The following is a 17196-nucleotide window of genomic DNA, read 5'->3' as shown; positions in this document are numbered from 1 at the left end:
CAGACTCTGAGCCGAGAAACCTACCTTGACCAATTACCTCCACCACAGCTTTGGAAATAGAATGCAAATCCTAGCCAAAGAATCGTAGGTGGTAGAGCGCAAAATTGAATATATAATGGCTTAGTGCATGATGAGAAGCAATGAATTTAAAAAAAGAATTAAGTGTACCTTCCATCACTTGTGTTCAGACTCAGTCATGAATCACTAAAATAAATTTTCAGAGAATGTGGATTCGTAAAGTTCGGTGTGGTGACAGACACTGTTGGCCTACCCAAGCTTCATTTTCCACAATTGTCCTTACTAATGGAGCCCTAATCTTGTTTGGCATAGCAATGTTCTGATAATTACTTGATTTTCCAACCTCCCTTTCTGTCAGGGTGGCCATGTCAAACAGTATTTGCTTAATGACATGTCAATGAAGTCTACTGGGGGTTTCTGGGAAACCCTTTGCTTTCCTGATAAAAGGGAATACATATGGGTGATACCACCTTCCCTCATTTCTTCCTACCTTGAATATAAACACGGTGTCTGGAGTTGCAGCAGCCATTTTGCACATATGGGCCAACATGAGGGAAGGAAGAGAGGATTGTGTCATCCTGACTCTAAGATCACAAGTCACTAAACAATATCAGCTGTCAGCCACTTCCAGACTTTTTGTTATATGAGAAAAATGACCTGTTATTTGATTTAAGCTACTGGAAGTCAGATTTTCTATTAATTTAAGTTAAACACATTCCTGATACAAAGAGAGCAGACTTTTCTGGGAATGTCTGCCTAGCTCCAAACAGCCCCATTTCTTTGTGAAATTTTGTCCCACTGCCCCTCTGGTTGTATTGTTGCAGCCATGTTGAACTATGAGGCCCTGCTTCTTCAGCTCCAATGGATGCAGTTGGGTAAAAACACATCTGATTGAGGCTAAACCCGTCAGATTCTCCCAGGAATTTGAAATCAGGTTTCAGTGATTCTAGTTGATCCTCCAGTGTGGCCAAAACTGAGGGACATAGTAAAACTTGGAAGCTGTGTGTGTGTATATGTGTGTGTGTGTGGGTGCATGCTATGGCGTGATGGGAGATCACCTTCAGCCACAGAGAAGCAGAAACAGGCCTGTAGAAAGTGAAAGAAAAAAGCAAAGGCCAGTGTCACCAAGAGAGAGAACACTGCCTGCAGCCTGAAAGATTTCTGGGTCTGAGTATTAGTTACTTCTTAGTCCTGGCTGCCCTCAGATTTCAGGAGCTTCCCCAGCTTCCTTCCAGATAGCTGTGTTGTTGGCAAAGTTGTGCCCTGAACAAAAGCACTGGCCAGAAGGGCAAGGGGCATGAAATCCATGTTCTGGTCACCAAGCCCTGGCCTAGGGCTGCATCAGCTCAGAGGTGATGTGCTTCTTTATGTGATTCCTCTGCCCAGCAGGGAGCATACCTTTTTCTCTTTCACACAAAGGTTTAGGAAGACCTTTCTTTAGGATAGTTAGAAAGTTGGTACCTCCTACTTACAACCAAAGGACCTTGACATTCAGAGAAAATGCATTGACAGCTAAACCATTTGTTCTACCATTTAATAGATATGCTATTCAATACCCTGATTTATTCTTGCTTTTTTTAGAATTGAAGTATAGTTTACAAAGAGCAAAACATACAAATCTCAAGTGTATAGCTCAATGATTTAACTGCATAATTCATATATCTACTATCTAGATTAAGATACAGTACATTTCCATCAATCTAGAGGGTTTCTTTTATCCCAATCAGTGTCACTCCCCACCCCCCCCCGACACAAACAGACACAGGGAGGTAATCATTTTTCACCATAGTTTGATTTTGCCTGTCCTTGAACTTCATATAGATGGAATCATAGAGCAAGGGCTCTTTTGTGTCTGGCTTCTTTTGTTTAACGTACTTGTGAGAGCCATCCATGTTGTTGTATGTATCAGCAATTTGTTCTCTTGTTATTGCTAAGTAGTAGTCCATTGTATTAATGTGCCACAATTTATGCATCCATACTACTGTTTATAGATATTTAGGATGTTTCAAGGTTTTAACTCTTAATAAAATAAAGCTGCAATGGACATTCTTATACAAGTGGACCTAGGCATTTATTTCTCTTGGATACTGATGTACTATAGTAGACATCCAGATTATACATCTATCTATATATATAAATATTAATCACATGCATTTACCTAGATACATTTTGTCTTTAGTTGTTCCTTCATATTGTAATTGGGAGAACTTATTTTGTAAGTACCTCTTTATAATTAAATACATATTTAATGTACCTGTTCCCTGTACATATTAAATGTGAGGCTACTCTGTCAGTATCATGGGGAAGAATTATGTTTTTTATTTAAAAAGTGGTAAATGGTCAGTAGTATTTTGTGTTACAACTAATGAAGCAAATTTATAGGGAGGGTACCTGGCATTAAGCTTATAATTAAAACCCTAGCCTTTGACCAGGAATGAATCCAACCAAGCTACATGAAACAGATAAGATTAAGCTGAGTTCCTTATTCCTACCACCTGAACTATTTGCAATACTAAATAATGCTGGATTTGCAGTGCAAAGCCCTATAAAGCAATATCTGTGTTCAGGCTTCACAAATAGAGCTTTTTAAAAAATATGAGTGTATGGTCCTAATCACCCCCCTCCTGAAATCTTAGTCTAAAGTAGAGCCTTTGTTTTTTAAAACTTTCCATGTAATTATGTGCTATAGCAGCTGGCCATTTTTTTCTATATCCATTCTTACAATTTTGATAATTGCCTACAGTTGAACATTCGGAGATTTTGAATGAGTTTCATCTCCTGTTTAACGTTCCCCAGGCAACATGAGATGAGGCACACAATTCACTTAATATTGATTTTTTTTTTTATAAAGACAGTCCCATTAAAATAAAAAAATAGAATGGCCAAATAAGACCTATTTGAGGAAATAACATATGAAACATGACATGAGTCAGGGGATGGTGGTGGCAGCCCCCTTTATCATACCTTCATGCTCAGGTCACCTCACATCTCCTTTTTCAATGTGCTTTTTATATAGAAAGTGATTCTGTATGAATTTTATAATCCAGCTCTCCTAAAGATCCCTGGTTAAAATTGTTTTTTTAACCAGAAAAAGGGAAACCAGGATCATTTTCCATTTAAAGTACCATAAAAAATAATGTCAACATAACAAAACTGCTTTGGACATGTTCACACAGAGGATGGATTCTCTACAATACCTAAATGAATAAGAGGAGAGGAATGGAAAAATTATATATATATATATATATCATGTGTAAATCATGAACCAGAAAGGACCTGGGAAGTTACTAGGTTGGCCACCTCATTTTACAAATGAAGACAGTGAAGCCAGAGAGGTTAAATCACTTACTCAGGGGCATATTATGACAAAGCCAGAAGTTCTCAATTTCCCAACCATGGTTACCTGACCCCTCACCCCCATCCCCTGTAGCTTTAGGTTTCATTTCACGCACAGAGAAGATGCCATTCATGGCCAAACCAGCACTATATCACACTGCTTCCCCCAGCTCTGAGGAATACCTTTATTAAAATGTATTTTAAGGCACTGAAGAAGAAAGATCTAAGCAATTTTCATGAATCTCTGCCTTCCCTCCCTCAATTATGACCTTCAGGGCACCCATCAATTCCACAGGCACACGTCAAAGAGCATAGTAAAAGAAACCCTTTCAGCTTGTTCTGTTGAAAGCATCTAGGTGAAAGAGCTATTAAGCCTTAAAATGTCACAAATTGTTCAGAAATTGTTCGACTACGACTATTTTCGTGAATAGCTCTCTAAGGTGACAGAATAGGTAGTACATAATATAGTCACTTGAGTTGAGGGGACAGCGGTTCCTGGAAAAGAAGATAATTACTTCACAGCACTTGTTGCTGAGCCTCCCACAGGCCTCCTCTTTGTCTTCCCAAAATGACTTTGAGGATTTGAGGATGTACTGTCATGGTGGCAGATTGGAGAGTGTCCATTTTCCTTGACGTAGAGCAGCACAAATGGAAGGAATAGGGAGGTCACCCAGGGCAATGGCAGCAAAGGTAACAATGTGTTCTCCATTCTTTGTCCCTGGGCTCTAGGATAGCACTTAACGAGAAAAATCAATCACAACCTTGTGAGTGCAGTCAGAACTGGAAACTGCATTTGAATTTGCCCACTGAGGCAGTCAGCCCCATTTTAAAGAGCTCCAGAGCTAGAGGTTTCTGTGGAAACAGGGGTGCATGTGGGTAAAAAGTTGCTTTACAGGGGAAATGAAAGCTAGCAATATCGTTAGGTTGGCACTTTATGGTTGCTCAGTTAATGTGGGTTTGGCTGTAAGGAACTCAATGAACAGTGACTTTAAGAAAAGGGATTAGATTTTCTTTTATAACAGGAGTCTAGAGATAGGTGGTCCTGGTTGTGGCACAGATGCTCAACAGTATTTACGAACCCCAGGGTTTTTCTTTCTCTTCCATAATTCTTTGAATGTTGGCCTTTCATCCACACGCTCCTTGCCTCAGGATGCAAAATAGCTGCTACTGCTCCAGGCCTCACGTGTACATTCAAAGCAGCAAAAAACTGAAAGGGAGCTAACAGCCTAGTCTGTCCATTTTATTTCCATTTATTACAAAACAAAAAGCTCCTGCAGATTTCCTCATTTATCGAAATGAGCCATGTAGCCAACCCTAGCTACAAGGAAGGCAGACTATTTGTCAAGGGACAATGGGATTGACATATTTGGCTAAGGTTAATCACTATTTATCACTTAGGGCTAGACACAATTGTTACCCTAATAAAGTTGACATTCGGTTAGCAAGGAATAAGGGGAGAATGGGTGTTGAGTAGCTAACTAATAAGTGTAAGCCACAAATACGTAATCAGAATTGGCCTTTCAAAATAGGAAAGATATTTGTTATATATTTGACAATGAGCAACTACGCATCTCTATATTTCTATACTCTCTAGCACAGTATCATGCACCCAGCAGGCACTTGAAAAATTTGAACTATGGTTTGAGAATACTGCAATGATGCACTCATTCAACAGTGGCTTAGAGTAAGGTCAGATGTAAAACGGCCAACTATGCAGCCAGCATTAATAATGTAGTCATTTACTTTGGTGATATTGGGAGACTGACAACTCCAGATATTCAAGTAACTGATGCCAAGAGGCTACAAAGAATTCCAATCCTTTAAGCTTTTACTAGGAAGAAAGTACATAAGAAAATATGCATCTTGATGAAATAAAATTCCTAGAATAGGACAAGTTAAACATGTGCTATAGTTTCATTGCAAAGGACATTTTGCATACTCTAAGAAGTTAAACCACTGAAACATACCTGTTAATTCACATTCCAGAATTATAGCCCAAATATGTAAATAGTTTATAGATTTGTAAATATTTGTCATAAAGTATTGGATCACAAAATAACGAAATAGTATGGATGAAAAACAGATTGAAGACCACCTCAGCCTCACTCCTTGTTTTTCCAAGTGAGGAACTGAGGACCAGAGATGTTGCATGATTTGTCTACAGCTCCATAGTTAGTGACAGAGACTTATCTAGAAACAAAATGAATACTTGAAAGGTATTTTGAAAGCACAAAGGAATGATGTTTTGGGAAAAGTGGGACAGTACAGGCTGCAAGTGTGGTGATGAGAAAATAAAACTAAATATGCAGACACGAAGGGCCATACATTACTAGTTTATGAATTACGACTTACAACAACTTGGGAATGCAGGCTGACATAAGCTGATCCTTGAGTGAAGAATGGGGTGTAGGAGGTAGGCAACAGCAGGGTTATTTTATGAGAAATATCCTGAGCCCAGACCTCCAAGGCCTATGGTGCTAAATGGTGTAAATTGTGGGAGTCAAGTCACTATTGGACTTGAGATGTCCCTTTTCTCTGTAGCTCGCATGCATTGTGTGTGTGCTTTATGATAGGGACTGTGCTAAGTGTCTTACGTGGAATCCTTACAGCAACCCAGTGAGGTAGGTCTTCTTATTACTACTTTTTACAAATGAGAAAACTGAGGCTTAGAAAGGACAAGTAACTTGTGCAAATTCACACTGCTAGAAAGTGGTGAAGCTAAATTTGAAACCCAGGTCCATCCAACCTCAAAGTCTATGTTTTTGATTATCAGGCTATGCGCCTTCTTAACTCCTCCAATGCCTTAGAACCATAGAGTTTGAAGCCTAGATGTACCTTAGAGGTCATCCAGTACAGTGCTACTCAACAGGAGCTTCCCTGACCAGCACACCACCATCACCTGAGAGCCTGTTAGAGATGCAAGATCTCAGGCCCTGCTCCTCAATTACTGAGTCAGAATCTCTGATAGAAGGCCTGGGGAGGCTGCGTTTTAGCAAGATCACTAGCTGATTTTTAAGCACACTAAAATTTAAGAAGCATTAACTTAGTGGACAGATTCTAGCCCAGCCCTTTTCATTTACAGATGAGGAAACGGAGGTCTGATGACTGAACCTTGGCTATGGTGCAAAAGTTGAATCTCAAGCGCAGATCTCCTGATTCCTAGTCCAGTGCACCGTCTGCTGTGTTCTGTGGTTTCCCCATTACCTTCCCACAAAATGTACATCCGTGGCTGTGTTGGAAACACTGAATGGCATTCAGTGGACCACTGGCATGACCCTCTGGCCTGATCCACTCATGTGCACATTAGGTTTCTGCCATCCACTCATCCATGACTCAGACCAAAGGTGTTTCTCTATACCCGAGAGCTCTTTTGCTTGTCTTCCCTTTCGCTCTCCTCTTCATCATCATCATCATTATATTATTACTTTGTTTTTAAAAACTATTTTTGCATTCATTCAGTATTTCATGGCAGTAGTTTTCAACTTTGACCATTCTTTGTAATCACCTGAGGAGCTTTAAAAAGATCCCGATGCCTGGGTTCCATGCCCAGAGAGTCTGATGTAATTGGTTTGGGGTGTGGTCAGGGCATTGGGATTTTTAAAAGCTCAGATGATTACAGTGCACAGACAAATGTTGGGAACTGCTTTTTCTTGAGAGTCTTACTATCACCTGAGCTAGGTGGGGCCAGTACTGTGATCCTGGTTTTTGTAGATAAAGAAGCTTGTGCTCCGGGACATTTGGTGTCTTGGAGGAAAGAGAACAAAATCATGTGGTGACACTTTGTGCAGACTGGGTTACCAGATACTTCTGATAAATCTTTAAAGCCAGCAGTCAGTCTGTAAGAATGGGGTAAAACCTGTTTTTCTTTTCTGGTTTGCAGAGTTTTCTTGGTTTGTGTTTCTTGACATGAGAAGGAAAAAGAAATGACTGTGAAATATATCTGGGACTAAATGTTTATAACTGAAATTCCCTGCTGAATCCCTTTAATGAGTGGAGGATAATAATCAACTAGAGCAACCTGCCTCCCATTCCTCATAGTCTGGCAGAGTAATGGTCAGGGAGCATCAGGAAAACCAGGTGGAAGGGATTGCTCATTCTGTACTAGCACACATGCCCCATTAGGAAGGTAATTAAGAAAATAACAAACCTGGCCACATTGGCGAAGAGAGCTCCTCAAAGGGGCTTGCAAATTTGGACATGTTTGTCCTCCACACAGCATATTGGAAGAGAATATTCCATCGTTGTTGCTTCCCTTTTCTGATAATCTAATCATTTAAATTAGAGTTTGCAAAGTTCTGGCCTGGTGCTCACTCTTGCTTCCTTCAGTGTCACTGGGAACTTCCTATAGTTCCTTCAGTCACCGTTTATCACCTTTCCCAGAGAGGCTGCTACAACCACCTCTCTGATTGCATGATCCTTTGCTACTTTAAGTGTGGGTGATGGACCAGCAGCATCAGCCTCAGGAGCACCTGGGAGCTTATTATAAATGTAGATTTCTGGCCACACCCTAAACCTACTGAATTAGAATCTTTTTTAACAGGAGCCCCAAGAGATTTGTGTGCATATTGAGGTTTGAGAAGCGTTGCCCTAATACATAGGGCCTTTCCCATCATCCCATAGGTTAAAATGTCCTCTCTTCCTCCTGCCTTAATTTATCAACTTCCTACTTGTCCTTCAAAGCTTAGCATGTATTCCTCTTCCTTTGTGGAGCCCCCGATATTTACTCCCTATACCTTACTCTTGTAGATCACTACTTTTAGGGTTTAAAAATGTGAATATTTCATTATTTAAATGGTTCACATGTTTACTTAGTCTAATTTTTAAGATTGTTTGTTTCCCCAAAGTGCCTAGCACGGGCTTTGCACATAATATGAATTGTTCAGTTTACCAAGATCAGTTTCCTGTCTTAAAGTTTTCTCTCAGTCCTATTTTGTCTCTTTAAGTTTCCTCAACACATTCTCTGCTCATGATGTTTTACCTCAAAAAAGCACCTCCATGTTCTGTCTTCTCAATCCTTTAAATAAATGTCTACCTACTCCAGAGATTTCCTGAAAGGCCTGCCTCTTTCTTCTAACCTGGTGGGTTCCAAGTGAAGCATAACCCCAAAGAGATACTGTAAGTAAAAATTTAACCACTTGTGAGCATTGACATTGTACAAATGATTTCCATAACTTTTAAATTTGAAATAATTTGGAATGGGGATTTTTTAAAAATAAATTTACTTTTGGTGGTGGGATTTTTTTTAATTCTATCCTGGTGCCCACAGGCAACTCAGGATTGTCTTGCGCTTTCTCATGTAGAACGTGGTATCTCTTTTACTGATCTCAGACCCTGAGGCAAGAGACATGCCTTTGAGGCTGCCATCTTCCCAAATTCCAGGCAGCAGGGGGACACACATCCTAACTACCTGTAGACCCCACAAACCTATCTGGGGGAACATAGTATCTCTCCAATGGCTTGGCAAAAAGTGGTGGGTGTAGGTAGGAGAACAGGAGCTCCACACTGACTTTCAGTTTCCTGGTTTCCTTTCCATGTCAACTATTCTCACTTTGTACAGTTTGTATATTTATCCTGATTCTATATATTCCTCAAATCTATTGTTTTATGCTATCAACTTTAAGTGCTAAAAATACCCAGGCTCTAACAACTCAAAAGCCTTTATCCTCAAAGCTATTATTCGTGGATATCAAAAGTCATTTTGGTGTTCATTGGTAGATAGATGGCTTGTTTCTTTCTCTGAGCAGAAGCCTATGCTACCACCAAAAGGGTCAGATGGAGGATTCGGGTGAAATAAATTGCCGGAGGAAAACACTAATATCAGATTCTTACTCTGTTACATATGCGTTTGGCATGATATTGACCAGACACATATGTAACTGCATTCTATGCTGGTGGACGCTCAGGGCATTTTGGACTATTGCATGATAATGTTGGTGGTGGTTGAACAAAGCCTGGGGTTGGAAGTCTAGAATCTTCTGACGGTCGTTTCAGACTCTGTGGGGATTGGCTATAAGGTCACCTTGAGAACTGTAGTTCAACACTAATAATTTATATTCACTGAATGCCACCCCAAGACACCTATTCCCTATATTGTAAAAATATTTACTCATGTTCTACTTACTTCCAAAAAAACGTTGAGGTGGTTTACAACAAAAATTCATGAATACAATGAAACTATTAGCCATTCAACCAATGATTAAGGTTTAGGAAGGAAAATGTTCATGTTTATTAATAGCAAAACCCCAGGCTAAAGAAAGTTACTGCACTAAGCATAGCAATTAACTCTGCCTCTTGGCCCTCAAGTCTACAAAAAAAAAAAACTCTCACTTTTCCCTGCATAATAAAACAAAGCTTATCAATTCACTAGGTGGGCTGAGAGGAGCTTATCACTTGGGCCTTTACACATAGAGGCGTTAGAAAACTGAGCAATATCTTCAATAGCAGTTTTGCAGAAACTTGTCTGTTTCTTGTATCAACCATTCGTTCATATAGAAACCAAGCCCATGAGAAAGTCATAGTTGGAAAAAGCAATCTGTGGAAAGCCAGATTTATATTAATATAATCCATATATACAGTGTCATCGGGACCTAATCTAATATTAGGGAATTTTAAGAATTTATGGGTAATGTTTCTTAAGCCAGTGCTTCTCAAACTTTAACGGGTACAGGTACACTACCTCATGAGCTTGTTAAAATTCAGTTTCTGATCCAGTAGGTCTGGGCTGATGCCTGGGAATTTGCATTTCTACCAGGCTCCTAGGTGATGCCTTTGCTGCTGGTCCATGGACAACACTTGGAGGAGCAGATACCTCTCACATATCAGATGTCTCAAATGGGCCTTTGACACAAGTTTGAGGACGGAAAGACTGGGGTCCCTGTCATGTAACTTAGATGCAGTCATCTTTGTTATTTTGGATGAGAAGATCTAGTATATTAGGTAACAAAGCTGATGTGTTTATGTGAAGGGTAGAAGAGTGACAAAAGAAAGGGTTGACTTTATATTTGTGCCTTTTCTAGTTAGATTTTTTGTTGTTGTTGTTTGTTTGTTTGTTTTGCAAGGAACTGAGACATTCTCAAGTGACTAAAGTTAAGGGAAGGAGCAAGAGGATGGGGGTGGGTATTGTGTGGAAGCTTGGTGGGAAGTCCTAATGGGAGTAGTCTTAAACCGTTAGGAACTAAGGGAGCTGTAAAGATCAGCTAACTTTCTCTAACTTTCTTTCTTGATACCATTGCCTCTGTGCTCCAGTCTCCTTTCACTCTCACTTTTGGGTGGTTTATTCTTTTTCCCTCACAGCCCCTGCTTACCCCTGGTTAACCTCAGCTTGTACATGGGCCCCTTACGACCAACCCGCAGTTCTACCTCCTGACCTGCCTTCAGCATCAGCCGTGATTGCTGACAACTTTAGTTTTTTGAACATGCATTTCAAACTGTTGAGAAGTGAAATTTGATTGACACAGTATGCCTTGGGACACTGGCACTCCAGGACTTGACTGCTATTATCTATGGATTCATTCAGTGCTGATGGAGGAGGGGCAGGAGGTAGTTGATGCCTAGAAAAAGAAATATAGCTAGCAATGACTGCCATTCACAGGGGCTGCGGGCAGGACACTTACCTTCGGAAGGAGTCTGTGGTGAGATAAGCATTCCGTGGCTTGGTTCATTTTCTTCATTTCCTTAATGAAGGTCATCTTTCCTCTGCACAGAGGTGGTTCCATCATAGCATGGCTTTTAGGCAGGGCCAAGAAATATAGCAGGCACTTTATTGTTCTCTTGTCTCTTCATACTCAGAGGCCAGCCCAATAGGAATATTTCCCAGGGTCAGTGAAGGGAATCAGTTAAACTAACAAAACTATAAGCCACCACAGATTTGCTTTGTAATTTTGAGATATCTTTATTTTAATTCAGTATAAAAATGAAGTATCTAATCCATTCAAAATATCAACACATGCATAGACCTTAGGTGCTACAAATACAGGAGAGGGAACTTGAGTTTGTTTGGGTAAAGGTTTTATGGACAGGGAGTCCCTCTCTGCCACCCCTAATTATTTTTGTTCCTCCACTAGAAGTGCCACTCCCTCATTCCCAGGACCTCAGAGTATTTCAAAAGCACAGAAGCCATCTTCTTGGAGGTAGTGTGTGTGCTCATGCGTGTGCTTCGGTGTACTGGGAGCAGGTAATGGAGGGATGTTTGAGAAAGCAGACAAATGAGAGAACAAGCTCAAGCCCCTACCACAAAGTCTCCACTCCTTTCTTCTTTCAGTACTGTTTGTTCAGGGGAGAAAATACTCTTCCTCAGTGTTCCCCCCACACAGACTTTTAATGAGCACTGTTTTCAGTTTTTATTTGCTGATCAATAAACTCAAGGGTAGGTCTTGTCTGTTCCCAGAGATAAAGAACTGCATGCATAACTGGTCTCTATCCAGCCAAGCAAGTGCCGGTTTCTCTTTGTGTTTCACAGTGTTTCTGAGAGATAAGAGAAAACCACCCAGACATGATGCATGACCGGGGGAGGTTTTGAAATAATATTTTATAAACTCATTCTCTATTCTGAGCTGTGGATTATGGATGGAAAGGAAGGGGGAGGACACCACATACAGCATAAGTTGATCTTTTTTTCTGAGTTAAAAACAAGCAGGCAAACACACACACACACACACACACACACACATACATACACACAAATGTATGAATAAGTGTTCAATCGAGGAAAGAATAAGCCAATTTTCAGTTACAGGCAGGAAAATCAACTAGGAAGAATTTTAGTAATTTGAGTGAGTATATCTCTGAAAATTCAGTGACTGTTTCCTGCCACAAAAAATACCTGTCATATGGATTCAAAATCAATATTGGGCAGACAGGACCTAAGTTGAGTTGAAGAGTAAGTTATATTCCCAGAAGAATATGGAATAGAATCAGAGTAGAGTCCTATTAAGTACATGCCCTTCAAGGCTCTTAGCAGGTTTCTGAGAGACATCCAGAATGGAGGGTTTGATTTGAAGGGAATGATGCAAGATTTTAAATAAAGACTTGGGTGGGGCAAAGGCAATATATGTAACCTAAACATTTCTGCCCTTTTATTATGCTGAAACAAAAAAAATTAAAACAAAAGACTAAATGTAAGATCAGTTGGTCCTGACCAATAAAGGCATAGAGAGTATATGTTTTCGATAGCAAATGAAAATTATGGTAGCAATTTGAATGGGTACAGAGTAGGAAATCATTTAGGGGAAATTTGCTGTTAATCTAAGGAACAACTTGGGGCTGAAATGATAGGACAGTGGGGATTCACAGGAAGGTAGGGTCATCAGAAATGGTAGGCAGAAAGGAGGAGCAAACTCAAGAGACAAAAATAGCAGCTAATAAAAGGGAAATTTAAGTTGAAAGCCATGACATAATTGTTTCTGAGCAGACATAAAAACTAAGGAGAAGGTAAAGTCTTACTTAGTAAAGCTGAGTGGTGCTTCATTGTCCATGTTACATACTCTACATTACTGGGTTTTTTTTTCGATCTCTAGGTTCATGAACTTTAATTGTTCTATTGTAGACTTGTGTCTATATCTCATCTACAGCACTGTATCCAGTAAGTTCCCTGTAGGGGAAAGAATCCGTCCTGTGCTTTCTAGAATATCCCCACAATACCTAGTTTGGGACCTTACTGGAATAGCAGCTCAAGAAATATTAACTGGAAGAATTAATTAATGAACAGTTTCCTCTTTAAGCAATTATTTTCCCAAATTAAATGATAGATTTGAAGTAACCAAAATATGGATTATATTTTACTCTTCTAATGTTGGGTGAATCAGAGAAATGAGTTATGACATAAATCATCTGAGCCTTATTTCAAAAGGAATTGGCGGATCGAATGCCAGATATCAGGTAGGGAAATTAGATGTGTGAGTTTCAGGCAAGAGGACAAAATCCAGTGGACTTTTCTTTCCTTCGTCCCAGATTCATTCAATCAGGCTAAACTTTAGATGAATTTTTTTTTATTAATCTGACCAGTATTTTCCTGTGCAGGTCTGTCTTTTGGAAAGTTTGGCTTCATGAGAGCAAGAGGTCTTATCGATCTTGTTCATTGTCATATCTCCAGCATCTAGAGCAGGCTTAAATAATCGTGAAAGGAAGGGAAAGAGGGAGGGAGAGAGGGAATCAAGGGAAATGGGAAGGGAGGGAGGGAGGGCTCTGCTTTTCATATCAGTTAACTTGGCACTTATTTACTCACTCATCTGTTACCAAAAGCCCCCCTCAGGTTCTGTGTTAGGCACCAAGGATACTGAAATTATGAATTGCCACAGTGTTTTTTCTCAAAGAACTGGTAGTCTAGTAAGATAGATAAATAGAGAGAGAGAGAGAGAGAGAGAGAGAGAGAGAGAGAGAGAGAGACAGAGAGACAGAGAGAGAGAGAGACTCTGACCTAACACAGCAGGGGATAAGTGCTACACAAGAGAGCAACCGTCCTGTTGATACTGGGAGTGTGCCAAAGGGAGCATCTAATTTGCCTGAGGAAGAGTAGGGTACAGAACACATTGCAAATCTGAGCAGAATCTTAATAAACTCAATGATGCTTTAAAGGCTTGAGAACATTTTAATCTCTAAAGTCCTACAACTGATTGTGGATAGACTGAATAAAATATAGAAGACTGCAAGTTATTGCATTTTAGCCATTCTCCATTCAGAGTCATTTTGATGTTAGAAGTTATTTTGTTCTGGCATTATTGAACTTTGGTTTCATTCAGGGAATGCAAATGGCTAGAGTGAGTCTGTCATGCAGCAGCTTGTCATAGAATCGTGGCCTTATAAGCACAGTCTAAATGACACAAACTGGAGGCCTGTTGTCTGGGCCAGACCTGCACCGTACACCAGGAGTGACAGCTTTGTTAACTATGATTGGTTAGGACCACTATTTGCTCTTTTCACAGCAAATTCTTGTTCCCGTGACGAAGATTAATGATATAACAGTCATAAGGCAGTCTTTGTATTTTATAACAGCCTATAGCAGTAAAGGTGTGTGTTTTCCATCAGTACAGCAAATTTTCCAAAGAGGGTAAACTTGACAACAAAGGGAGAGTCAGTGATCAAAAAAATTATGGTTGTCTAAGCTTATTTACATATAGCAAAGGATTCTGGGGATATACTGATGGACTTTTTAAGCAAGAAGATTCAGTGTTTGAGGGGGGAAAAAAAGATCCTGCTTTGACTTCTGCTTCTTGATTTCCTTACTCAGGTGCTGACCCCAGCACAGATCAAATCAATTTGCCAGGCAATTCTGGACTCCGGGAAGCAGTATGCCATAAAAAAGAGGAAACCATTCCCCTTGATGTATTCTTACTATGGAACGGAATACTTGGGTAAGTGAAAGTATTGGCACAGGCCTGCAGGATGGAGGGAGTCTGTTATATCGACATTGAATAAAGACTGGGAGATTTCATTTGTGCCATAGGGCATCACTATTCATTCAATAAGAAATACTTTAAAATTTGTTTTAAAATAGATATTGTTAGATATTATAAATCACAATTTAATAATTGTTTTCATGGTCGACCTGACAAAAATGTAGCTATTTTAACAATTGCTTTCACTAAAGACTAAAATCCTGATTCTAGAGTATAAGCTCACCAGACTAATTTTACTGAAAGATTATGCACAGTTTTTACATTCATTGATTGCAAGTAGTGCCTCTGTACAGGGAAGCAGGATTCAGCCACAAACATTTTAAAGTTTTTAATGGTAGTGGATTAATAACAGACTGTTGAATTGCAATGGCTAATTTTGAGCTCTGAGACACATAAAAAGTAAATTAGTTACTTTTGACTCCTGCAGCGACTCACCATCACTCCTGAGCAAGATTTGCAAGGCCCTTTATATAATAGATCACCTGCCTCAGCAGACTCAAGCTTTATCTTTCCCCTCCAGGTTCTGTCCAATAGAGTCTCCCACGTACAAACTGTTCTCATATTTTTATACCTTTGTGCATGTTCCTTTTGCCTAGAATGCCCACTTTCCCAACTCCTTCATCCACCTGTAATAATTATACCCAGACTTCAAGACTCTGCTCAAACATCATCAGATCTGCTGAAAAACTTACTGTGCTTTTGGAAAAAGGGTTGTTGAACCCTCTCTTGAGAAACATTCACATTTCCCCCTGAAGCAAAATTGGGTAATGGCATGTAACCCTGCCCTCACTTCTGTTGGAGGCCTTATCACAGCACTCTAATTGGTGGCTTACGTGTCTAACCACCTTAGTGAGCTTTGTGCACCTTCAGAATGGCAACTTTCTTTATCTTCATGATGCCTAGACCTTTACCAAAGAGCCTGCAAGTAGAGAGGGAACTCAAATGAATGAACGAATGGCTCACAAATGACTTTGATGAGAGTTTCTCAAAGAACCTTTAAGTTCCTAAGTTCCCCTAGAATCAGACCCTTAGACAAGGATTTGGGTGTAAAAGGTTTATTTGAAAGGTAATCCCAGATAGTGTTGCTAGAGGAGTGAGGAAATGAGATAAGGAAGAAAAAGGAGCTAATTGAGTATGTAACAATGAGCAACTATGGACAACTGAGACTCAGTTCAACTGGGGAATCTTAGAGACTGTACAGAACACATCTCAAAATCATCTCACCTAAGGGATGAAGAAAACTGGGGTATTCATTCTCTAACTTCCTGCTTTATTGGTTGCTGCTCCAAGAGGTGTTAATTCCCTAGCAATTTGGCCCTGCCCCTATAGGCCAGGCAAACTCCTGTGGCCAGAGAAGAATGACAGGTGCTTGAGGTAGGAAGTGAGGAGGGTAGGTGCACCTGAAGGGGGAATGTGGATGATGTGAAGAGCAGGGCACTAACAGTGTTTGCTATAGTCCCCTAATAGAGTTATTCAGTTCCTTTTTCAGGTTTTGTTAGAGAAATTAACATTCCAGTCATTTATACATCTATAGGACAAACCAGATTTCTATCTAATATGTAAACATTTTCCTGAAAAACAAGTTTTTTTCTAACAATTTCAAATCCAGTAAAAGAAAGGTATACTTTCAAATTTCATGACTGACTTTTTAGAGCAAATGAATTTTTGACTGGATACAACTGTAAGACTGTTTCTGGGGAGTCAAGAGTTCCAAGTATGGTGAAGTGAAGTGTCTGCAAAAAAGAAAGCTTTAAAATTATGGAGTTGAATTTGAAGAGCAAGCCCCAGTTTCACCCACTAAGCAGGATTCTACTAATTGGGAATGAGAGGAAATTCCCAGAGGGCCTGGGCTGACTTTTACCTATGTTAAGCTAACTCCTTTTCCAAAGGCAGGCTCTGGCCTTTGCTAGTTCAGTATGCTCTGCTGAAACTCTTAGGAATTCTTCAAGATTTTGCTCAGATGACATTATCTGTGTGAAACCTTAGTGCTCCCTCTACCCCTGAGGTCAAATTAAGCTCTCCTTTCTCAGTTTTCTTTCCTCTCTTTGTATTAGTTAGGGTTCTCCACAGAAATGGAATATAATAAATAAATATATTTACTAATATTATAAGGAATTGGCTCACACAATTATGGAGGCTGAGAAAGGCAGTCTCAGGAAAGCCAATGGTTTAAGTTCCAGTTTGAATATGAATCCAAAGACAGGAGAAGACCAATGTCCTAGCTGGAAGATAGGCAGAGAGAAATAATTATTTCTTACTCAGCCTTTTTGTTCTATTTGGGCCTTTGATGAATCAGGTGAAGCCCTCCCTACACTGGAGAGGGCAATCTGCTTTACTCAGTCCACAGATTCAAATGTTATTTTTGTCTAGAAACACCCTCTCAAACATACCCAGAAGTAATATTTAACCAAATATATGGATATCCCATGGCCCAGTCAAATTGACACAT

The 17196-nt window shown here is 39.8% G+C and overlaps 1 protein-coding gene across 2 annotated transcripts in view; it reads left to right on the top strand.

Moving 5' to 3' along the window:
- LANCL3 (LanC lantibiotic synthetase component C-like 3 (bacterial)) overlaps window positions 1-17196 on the top strand; it is a 96774-nt gene that overhangs the window by 62787 nt on the left and 16791 nt on the right. For both annotated transcript variants that reach the window (XM_012642094.1, XM_012642095.1), the window contains exon 2: window positions 14579-14702. In XM_012642094.1, the coding sequence (XP_012497548.1) occupies window positions 14579-14702 (124 nt within the window). The remainder of the gene's footprint in view (window positions 1-14578; window positions 14703-17196) is intronic.

The sequence above is a fragment of the Propithecus coquereli genome, unplaced genomic scaffold, assembly GCF_000956105.1.
Source record: "Propithecus coquereli isolate 6110/MARCELLA unplaced genomic scaffold, Pcoq_1.0 Scaffold173, whole genome shotgun sequence".
NCBI lineage: Eukaryota > Metazoa > Chordata > Mammalia > Primates > Indriidae > Propithecus > Propithecus coquereli.
The sequence above is the reverse complement of the archived record's forward strand: the minus strand, read 5'-3'. Positions and strand labels throughout refer to the sequence as shown.